The 11,196-nt window shown below is 38.6% G+C and overlaps 1 protein-coding gene across 1 annotated transcript; it reads right to left on the bottom strand.

The window, feature by feature from the left end:
- Positions 1–3,828: 3,828 nt before the first annotated feature.
- LOC306842885 (uncharacterized protein) lies at positions 3,829–10,013 on the bottom strand. The gene is made up of 9 exons (XM_079374042.1): positions 9,837–10,013; positions 8,791–8,995; positions 8,554–8,612; positions 7,935–8,073; positions 7,596–7,705; positions 6,208–6,388; positions 6,039–6,122; positions 5,791–5,886; positions 3,829–4,335 (listed from the first exon to the last, which is right to left on the bottom strand). The coding sequence occupies exons 1-9, from the start codon at positions 9,983–9,985 to the stop codon at positions 4,045–4,047; spliced, it is 1,314 nt and encodes a 437-aa protein (XP_079230168.1). The 5' UTR covers positions 9,986–10,013; the 3' UTR covers positions 3,829–4,044.
- Between the last annotated feature and the right edge of the window lie 1,183 nt (positions 10,014–11,196).

Genomic DNA, 11,196 nt, shown 5'->3' with positions numbered 1-11,196 from the left:
AGTTGACTACTTTTGGACTGTTGAACAAAAACACCTGCCTAGTGCCATTATAAAGCTTGGAAGAGCAAGGATAATATTAAATAGAACTCTGATTGGATTCGTCTGAAAGAAGAAGGTCACATATACCAAGGATGCCTTGAGGGTGAGTAAAACATGGACTAATTTTCATTTTTGGGTGAACTATCTCTTTAATATGTTTTGGAATAAATAAATAGATAGACAAACCAACGTATGCACACAAGCTGCATCTTCTCAGCTATGGTAAGCATCGGCCAGCACGCTTCGATCACAGTCATCTTTCCAAAGGTCTGATCTCACCCGTCAGCTATGGCAGGCCTGGGGAATTCTCCTCTTCCAGCCTGCTACATGGCAGAGATTCCAGTGCTATCTGCCTCATTGGCTTTCTTACAGTCCCGCTGTGTCAAATTAGACTGTATTCACATCTGGCATCTGAGCAGAATGAATGAAGCTGTTTTTATTTGCATTGTTTCTCTGGTTTAATAATGAATGAGTGAAAGGTCGTGCGGTGTGGAGGGATGAAACGCTTTTGTTCAGCTGTTGCTTTGCACAAATGATCTCTATCTTCGCACTTCTCATACACTCCCCCTCTCCTGCTTTCTTTCTTCGCCGTGTGTGTGTGTGTGCATGTAAAGTGTTGTGACAACTCCTATCCCGGAGCGCTTAAGCGCACATTCCATTCCTTCTAGCGGTCCCCCGGGTACGGCCCACCCTTTTCAATTAGAGCCGCAGCCACAGAAAGACCAACAGGTGCAGAGGCCACAAAACAAGATGAATTAGGCACCGAGCCAGTGCAGCCACTGAAACACATGCAATTACACCCACCCAAACACACACACACACACAGCCAGTTCACACACACTTTGGACATATTTGTCGCCGGTTAAACTGTGGTTTTGAAGTTCCAGCGCTGAGATGTTACAGGCTGTTTTTCTGGCCTTCTGTTCAACATTCTTAAGACACACTGTCAGCTGAACTGGTTCTGCGTATCTCAGCATCCAGCGCATAAATATACTTGATCTCATCCTCTGTTCATGATCCAGTCCCATAAAAGCAACGTGGTTTATGTTCTGTGAAATTTTCACACAGTCTGGACTGTCACATAATGAGATCAGCAGTTGATCAGTGCATTACCATCCATCATTGACTTCTGAACAGACGTTCTGCGGTCAGAGCGGATTGGTGGTTACTGTACAGGACTGTCCTGTAAAAAGGAACAACTGCGGAACTGACTGAAGTTGGCTCAAAGCCGGATCAGAGTGAATCCTGAGGTCATCTCACTTATTAGTAATAACAGGTTTCTGGCAATGACCTTTCAAGACCCTTTTTCCTGACCATAAAATCTAGCATAGTGGCTTTAACCTGGAGGAATCGTGCCGAATTCATGTTTTAAAGAGTGATACAGACTATCTAACAAATTTAAGTCCTTGAACCATGAAAAGGGTTGTATAGGAACTGATGAACAGTCACGAATTAAAGAGTATGCTTATAGCAAAGGCCACACTTAACATTAATGTTAATGTGTATTTACACGAGTTATGTGTGGAACCGTTTCAAATGACAGATTGATATTATTAGTGGTGCACTAATACTTTATAATACTAAAGATTAATTATTTGAACAAATCCCTAAACCTAAACTATAGCATATACACTACAGTTTAAAAATTTGGGTTGGAATATTTTTTTATGTTTTTATAGTCTCTTTTGCTCACTAGTGTTGCATTATTTGCTCAAAAATACAGTACAAACATTATATTATTAGAATTTAAAATATTACAATATTTTATATTGTAACATACTCAATCGAAAACTCAGTTTCTCCAGTTTTAGAAATCAATTTGCTGCTCAAGAAAGCATTTTTGTGTTATGATCAATATCAAAAACAGTTGTGCTGCTTAATATTTTTGTGGAAACTGTGATATTTTTTTTTTCAGAACTCTGATGAAATCAGAAAAGTTTAAAAGAACAGCATTATCTGTAACCGTGTAAAAGTCTTCAGTGTCACTTTTAATGCATCTTTGCTAATTCTAAGCATTTTGTTCTGCAAAAAAAGCCCTAAAATCTTGGAACGGTAGTGTAACTTGTTTCACAATGTTTGTGCTACAGACATGAATAATGCATAAAACCAGGCAGCATTTTGAAGGAACGACAAAAAAAAATTGATCAGTTGTTGCCAGCACCGGATCAAAAAATAAAAAACAAAATCTCATACTGTATCCAGGGACAACAAGCAAAAACTTAGCAAACAGCCAAAACACACTGACAACCACATAGTAACATTAAAAACAAACACCACAAAAAAACTACTTTAATATAATAATATTTATAAAATAAAAACAGAAGCTTTTCATACAGGCAAGCACCACTTGTGTTTTCCTCTCAAAACATAAGTATCTAACAATAATAATTTTATTTAGTGTATTCAGTGAGAAATTTTAAAAACATAGGCCCTCAGGTCCTGTCAGTGTACATCACACAGTTAAATCAAATGAAAATTCCTGCTAAATCCACAAAGGCTAGTATAATGAAGGAGCACCTTTGCTCTCATCTCTTTTTGAAATACACTTTCAGGCTGTGCTTTACAGCAACCGAGCAGATTTTTCCCACTATAAAGTTGATTTGGTGGAAATTTCTGGCCTCGCTGCTAAGAGTGACAGCAGAGAGAAGAAAAGAAAAAAAAACTGTAAAATCTGTATCTGGCTGAAATATTGATACATGGAGAACAGACCATGAAGAATGGCTTTTGGTCCTCTAAGAAGTGTGCATATCCACCCTAAATGTGTATGGGAACAAAATATTGCATTAGTTCAAATCCACTGTAGCCTATGTTGAAACCAGAATACTGAAGGGGTAAATGCTTGTTTGGCTAAGATTGCCCACATCCATTATCCTAATTATTTCTTTCTACTTTTCAGTTGTACAAATGTGTCAAAGATTGCACTTACAGCTGCTGAATTGGATTTTTCGATGTAAACTATCCTAATATAAAGGCAATGTGATGTTTGATGTCAGTAGGCCTACAAGTAAAATGGTTTGTATGATATTCTGCTCCAATCCTCTTAATTAAACCCTCCAATTAAGTACATCCCTTGCAGTGCATGGTGCACGTTTGGCAGCTGGGATTCAGCTCTGGTGAAGGAGGAGGCTGTGTATTTTTGATTGGATTGTGCCCTCTTGTGCTCAAAGCATAGACAGCATAGACAAATACTTTTCTGTGCTGTGTTTCCACATACTGTTTGTTTCAGTTAACTGTCCGTTTCATGTGCACTTAAGATGATGAAAAGATCTTATTAACACAGTTTACAAGCAGAAAGTCACAGCACAGTCACAATACGACAAGGATTTCATCAGATGAGGTGGTTGACTCATGACTAGACAAATACTATGAGTGAGAGAAATTTATTATTTTATTAATCACATGTTAAATTGACCAAAATTACAGTAAAGGCATGTATAATTATTAAAGATTTTGTTTAAACAAAATAAATGTTGTACTTTTGAAATTGTTGGCTTTATTTATTTATATTTATTTAATTATTTATTACTTTTATTATTACTATTTTGATGATGATGATGATGATGATGATGATGATAAGATCATGTTTGTTGAACACAAAATGATTTCTGAAGGATCATGTGAGTAATGATGCTGAAAATTCAGCTTTGCCATCAAAATATATATATATTCTTTTCAACTGAAATATTTCACAATATTACCGTTTTTCCAATTTACCAACATCAAACTGTGTTAATATTCTATTATATATAACTAATATTAATGTTAATAAAAACCATCAATACCATATTTAATGTAACATATTACTATTATTTTATTAATTATGCATAAGACCGTAATTACACATTTCACATGTAGACAATCACAAGTCACAGTACACAGCGATTCCAATATATATATTTTTATCATAATACATATTAAAACTGTGAATAAAGTGCATAAACTGTCGTTACACCTGCTCAACAGGCTGTCACATAAAATACTAGAAATTAAAAACTTTTGTCAAAACTATGGCGATGACCTCCTCCTCCTCCCCCCACAGAGCATATGGAAGGGGGAGGTTCTGGAGTGGGTTTTCTGTGAGGCTCCCGGGAACTCCGGATCACTTTCTGGATCCGAATGTAATTGTGCTGCTTCTGGAGCAGTAACGTACACGGGGACAGCGGGAAGAGACAGTCGTGACTGATTCACAGATAATTTAGTCTTTTCCTGCTCAGAAGCCTTCAGACCTTTCAAGTGGATCACAAAATTTGACGTCTGCTGTTCCAAAGACATGAAATCCTCATGGATCTCAGAAAACTGTCACCGGAAAGAAAAGAAATGATTTACTGAGCAAATCAAAGCATATAAAAAGCAAAAATATGCTCTTTTGCACCATTTTTGTCTGCGTTACAGTATTTATTCAGTCATTTTTTCTCTAAACTGTCAAAATATACCCTGAAAAGTGCCCTGGGTGAACATCTCAGCTTGATTAAATTGTGTTATATAATACATACACTATATTGCCAAAAGTATTGGCACCCCCTTCTAATGAACATGTTTGATTACTTTAGTAATTTCTATGAGTACAAATCTTAATGTTTAAGCATATAATGATATTCTAGGGAATTGTGTGCTTCTAATTGTATAGAAACAGTTTGGACAGGACCCTTTTATATTCTAACATGACAGTGTCTCTGTGTATAAGGCACGGTTCAAAAAGACATGATTGATTGAGTCAGTGTGGAAGAACTTGTCTGGTCTGCAGAAAGCCAAGTCCTGATCCCAGCTGAGCACCTCTGGTGTGACATTATATACAGACCTTGAGCCAAAAACTCATCACCAAACATATATATATTATCGCTTAGCTATAATCTGCTGAATGCAACTATGAGGTATGAAGATATACATTTACATTTAGTCATTTAGCAGACCCTGAAAAGTGCCCTGGGTGTATTGTCACAAAATATATATAATTATCGCTCAGCTCTAATCTGCCGAATGTAACTGTAAGATATTAAAGGTGCTGTATGTAGGATTGACTGCGGTTGAACTAGGTATTGCAGTCCAAATTCAAAATATTGGCAATAGCCCCTCACAGCAGAAAAAATATATATAGGGGGTGGAGATTGGTAGGTTTAGGGGTGGGGATGGGTGGGTTTAGGGGTCAAGGGGCGGAGACGGGTAGGTTCAGGTGTATGTAAGGTGGGAGGAGTTGGATCTAGATCCAACCCCGCCCCCTGGATCTTGTGTTCTGCAGTGAGGACATCTCAATATTAGAGAGGGGTTTTTTCACCAGCCCCTCCTCCTCAGACTTGATGCACACACAGGTTGCCAGATTAACGACACCAACAGGAACGAGTGCACATGACGATGAATGAAATGAAATACACTGTGTTTTCATGCCGAAATGAAATTGGGTAAACTGGCAGTGGGTGGGTTTCACAAACCAAAACATATACAGACATTCTGGCCCAGAATGCACATTTTCAAAGGAGAATTACTGACTGTAGCATTGTTTTTCAGATAAACAAGTACGTTAACTTAGCATGTTTCTTAAATATCTGCAAACATATTATGGTATTTTTATACTTTAGTAGAGTCAAAATCCTGCATACAGCACTTTTAAGGTATTAAGTTATTATAAACATTAACATCATGATTTTCTTGAAAGCTGCTTTGAAACAATGTGTATTGGGAAAAGCGCTATACAAATAAATTTGACTTGACTATATAACAGGCTGAGGCTGTTGTTATCTGTAAATGTCTTCATACCAGATCAGTGTTGGACTGTAATAACTCTTTGGTCCATGTAGAGTCGATGGTGGTACCAAAAGTCTCGTTCAGACCCTGATGACTGCTGCGAAGTGCCTGAGGAAGATCAGCCGGCAAAAACACACTTATTCAGGCTTTATCGGATGAAAGTTGCCGTATTGCCAATGTATACTTGTCTTGATATGCCTATTTCTGGGTAAAACTGGTTCAGGAATGACTATATAATGTTTAATTTTATGTGTACTGACCTGTAAAAGGTTTATATTGGTTTCCAGCTGCGTCCGGCACTGTTGGACTTTGTTTTTGAACTGGCCGAGTTCACTGAACAGACTCTAAAACACAAACACACACACATATATCAGTAAACATGCATCACAGAGGGCCACTGTAAGATTTTATATGGCAATAGTGTATCACCTCAGTGTCTGTGAGGATGGCGTGAGGGTCGTGAGCTTCCTGTGTGCTGTCAGGCCTCAGAGTCACTCGGGTGTGTAACTCCTCCAGCAGAGCCCAGCGCTTCTGTAACCTGCTCTGAACCGCACACACACTCACTTCACACTCACGCTGAACCTGCAGCAGAGAGCGCAGACCGCTCACCCTGAGATACAGAACATCAGCGTTATAAACACGCAGAAAACACACACAATACAACACAATCATAAAAAGAACACACTAAGACTGAATATCAGTTCAGAACAGACAGCCAACTAGAAAAGATTTTTAGTCAGCAAGTGTTTTTTAGTTTTATCTTTTTGAAAGAAAAAAAACATTTAGCAAGGATGTATCAAATTGATCAAACGTGACAGTAAAGACATTTATATTGTTCTAAAAAAAAAAAAAAAAAAAAAAAAAAACAACAACAACTATATATTTCAAATAAATGCTGTTTGTTTAAATTTTCGAATAATCAAAGAATCCTGTAAAAATATTAGACAGAAATATTAGTTTGCTCATTACAATACTTACATTTTTGCGCATTTTTACTTCTTACCATTTAACCAATACCTATTTTTTTTCCTTTAATTTTCTCAATTTTATCTTTATTTTTCGGTGATTCTGTATATTACCTTACGTAACTTGTCTGATTTATGTACACAGTCATTCAAGGTTGGACACTAGACTGAATTTGTATCTCTCTAAAGTTTGTGTCGCTTCCATTTGTGTCTCTCTACGTGATGCAGATGTTTCAAAATGCGTTTTTGAGCTGAAACAAGTTATAAAATGGAATGTTTTTTTCCAAAATGTTATACTAAACTAAACTGTTATACTTAAACTAGTTATACTAGTTCATTCAACTTTCAGCTTAATTGAGGGCCAATAAACGTACATTTTCTTCTTGTCTTTGGAGTGGATATTGAATACCCGCCATACACGAGAACTTCTTTACTGATGCCTAAAAGCATCCCAGGATGCACCTCGTGATGTTTGTTGAGAGAATTATCAAAACTGACATCTAAAGAGTGCCGACTAAAGAAATCAAAGTATAAAATAGCTTTGATTTGCATACCATTTTTTGGCCACTCTATCATCTATAATTCCTTTTTTGTACGTGGCAGTTTTACAATTAAAAATGAGTAGGTGTATTTGAACTTTTGTCTCTAGTCATAAGCACAGTTATTTGTCATGAACATTCAAATGAAACTGGATATCGAGAGGCAGAGTGTGAGAGACGTCTCTTCACATGACAGCTTGTTGTGTGAAATCATACATGACACAAGGCTGGGTGTGAGACATTTTAGGTGGAGTTCAAGCCTAGAAACAAGCACACACAGTTTGTCAATATTTGTCATATCTGTTCATCTCACCTGTCCCTCAGGTAAGAGCGTATATGGTTAACTCTGTCTTGAAGAGCACATTTCTCCTTTCCCTCAGTTTCTTCCTCATAGCTCTTCCTGTGGAGAGTCCGAGAGACTGCCTGAACGCAAAAACACAAAAATGATTGGTATTTACAAACATCACAAATTCATGTTCAGCAGGATCAACAAAAACATTCTGTTTCAAACAGCAACATAATTTGAAATGAAAATGACAATATATGTAATGAGCTCCACATGACAGCATAATGACTGCTGGCATATTTCATTAATGACAGTGTTCATTCTGACAGACGGTGTTAATGCACCACCCATCCATTACAGACTCACCTCTAGTCTAGTGAGGAGGCCTCGTATGTGTCGCTCGCTGGGGTCCGGCAGGGGCTCGTGGAGGAGGGACACCGCTAAACCATCTGCTAGAGCATTGACCTTCGATTCAAGATGACCTGCATCCTGCTGTGAATTTATACTGAGAGAAATAAGATAAATAAAACAAATGTTTTTAACCAAATATAGAGTGGTGCAGGTCAGAACCAGGAAGACTAATTCACTGCTAGTTCCTTGATTTTCCTGTGGGGTTCTAAGATAAGGCAGTTTTAAAGATAATACAGTTTGGGGTGTGTATGCAGTTTATGTTGTAGAACAAAAAGTCAAAGTATCATCAAGTAATGTGGGATGAGACCCCCCCCCCCCCCCCCCAAGCACACACACACACACACACATTTACGGTCATAGATGTACATGCAGAGTTCTCTCAACTTGTTGTTTTAAGTTTATACAACAAAAAGTTGAGAATCTGCTACAAAAATAAGTTGAGAGAACTCAAAAATCTGCTGAAGCTGCTTGCCTTAAAATTTTAAGTTTTATTTTTTTTGCAGTGTAAAAGTGCAATTATGTGAACAAGAGAATTTTGGTATTTGGTATATTTAAAGGATTTGGTCTGTCTCACCTGGCTTGCTGAATGTCAGCAGTTTGTCTCACTATCGCTTCACCATTGCATGGGAGATGCTGAGAAAAATAACACATAACAATACATTAATATTTGCTTAAGTGACAATGTCATTAGTCGACACTGACAAGCTGGCAGAGGATGCAAAACTAAAAACACTATTGTTCTAACGCATATTTGAAAGCACATTTTAAATTCATCTAGATTTATGAAAAATGAATTCAGTAGTAGACAGACCTGCTTAACTTTCTGATCATTACAGAGCAGGAACTGGACAGCTAAAGCACAGAGACCCATGGCAGCACACAGCAGCCCAGCGAGGAGCAGTCGACCCGCGGCTTCAGTCAGACCGACAGAGGGGTGCAGAGGAGACTCCTCCAGAAGAACCAAGCACATCAGAGCCAGACACGGACTCCATCTCGGCCAGTTTCTCCAGTGCAGTCTGACAATAAAATAAACAGAGATAACATAACAATATTGACAAAGTTGGCTAAACTTGGTTATGAACATTAGAGAAAACATTTCATTTGATCATTTTGCAAACATTATGAGAACATGTTCTGAAACAAGTCTTAAATAGTAAAGTGCATTAGATGGATGTCCAAATAAAACATTCCAGAAAAAAAATTTCATAACATTTTGAGAAGATTATTTACAAACCATATAACTCAGAAACAGTAACTATTAATGTTAATGGAACAATGATTGTTTATAACTTTGAAAGAACCTTGTCAGAGTGCTAGCCAAAGTTCTGAGAATGTTCCTAGCTGTGTTCATATATAATTTTATAATTACCTCTACTGTCTTTGAAATATGTACTTTACTGCAGAATATGCTGACAACTTTATGATAAATTAAAATGTAAATGAAACTTGTATGTCATGTATTTAGAAATATTTGTAATTACACATTTACAGTGCTGATGTTGTAAAACATTTCAAATACATTCATATCAAACACATACCTCAGTACTTCACATATGCTTTAGTATGTTAGACAACACATCAAAATACATGTCCTTACAAAGCACAACAAAATATTAAAACAATGTACTTTAGAGTAAAACCTTTCATCTGACATTTTTACAAAATGCTCATCTTAAAAGTGTACTGCTCTCTTTAAGTTCACCTAATTTGTCCTTGAATTCAGTATTATTATGTTATCTGTAAGCACACTTAAAAATACCTTTAAGATTTGAAGAACACTACAAGTGCACATTCAACACAATTAAGTACACTATTTTTCACAAGGGTTAACCCACTCTCAGCACTCCAAACACCCACCTCATCCATCTCCACTCTCGCCCAGCTCTCTCCTCCAGCTCTCGTCTGATCATCTGTTTCTCCTCCACTGCTCCATCCCCTCCTCCTCGGCCCTGAGTCCCGCTCTGCTCCCAGCAGCTCCACACATGTCCCGCGCTCAGCTGAGGCATGTATCCTCATGAACGTCTTGCTGGATGTGTTTGGGTTCCTCAGCCCATGCTGTGGAGACTGAATACTGGATTTTCTAGTTACACCAGTCGGTCCAGCAGGTTTAATTCATCAAACACTAATCTTTATTGTTTTCCTTGTTGGTTTGTAAGAAGAGTATGTGCGGAATGCAGTATGGCGAGGGAAGTCAGGCACTGCCCGACTCACCTGTGCCCAGCTGCACCACTCCCTCCTCAAATACATACACATTACATTCACACAACAGCTCACACAGTGTGTCATTTAAAATATACAGCAACTTAAAATTAAAAAAATGCACTCAAGAAGGACAAAACGGGACAAAACTGTTCTGAATGTTTACACTGTAACAGTGCATATTATTAGTTCCATTTCAAACGTTCTCTCACTATGTGTATGTGGAAAACTCCTGTTTTACTGAAGCCTGATTTGTTCACGTTTGTGTAGCTGCACAAACCAATGGACCTTTATAGCCCACCAAAAGGGGCGGAGCCAACCTCCACATAAGTCGGCTTGTAGCGCCATTTCATCAGAATCTTCTCCTTCAGCAATGAGGATCATCTCTTCACTGACTGAAGAAGCAAGAAGAAGCTGAAGCCGAAGCCAAAGACGAAGAAGATGAAGAAGAACATCAGCTCTGCCTGCCGGCACCGTCGAAGAGCCCCTGGCAGAAGACAGCTTTCTTCTGCGGCCATCCAGCACTGTATAAAAATTTCCAGCATGCATTGTTACAAATTTTGCAGCGAGTGTGGCTCTGCACAAGATGGATTGGCACAGCGAGTTCGCTGCCTGCCTGGGCAGCACCCATGCAGAGCCTGTTGAGAGCTCGTGTTCTCACTGCGAGAACATGAGTGCTGCCTGTCTCTGCTCATGGATTACCTTCTTTAAGGAAGGCAGCCCTCTCCATTCTGCTCTCCCATTTCTTTTCTCTCCTAAGGGTCTTTTTGGCCCTGCCATGGATGAGTTTGTGGAGCGATTCTCTGAGGCTCAGAAGATGTTGCATGCACTGCGTCACTTCCTCCCCAAGTGCTCCAATTCCAGCGACTGGCAGTCGCAAGAAAGCCCCTGCAAAGCCAGCGCCGCCTCAGCCCCAGCCAAAAACTGAGCCTGGGCATCAGTAGCACCCCTGGACGGCAAAGCGGTTTCCATTCCCAAAGCACCAAGGTCCCCGCCCTCGAGTAGCATTGAACCCTGA

This window comes from Barbus barbus (genome assembly GCF_936440315.1).
Source record: "Barbus barbus genome assembly, chromosome: 23".
In the NCBI taxonomy this organism is placed as follows: Eukaryota; Metazoa; Chordata; class Actinopteri; order Cypriniformes; family Cyprinidae; genus Barbus; species Barbus barbus.
Note: the sequence above shows the minus strand (reverse complement) of the source record. Positions and strands in the feature narration are given on the sequence as shown.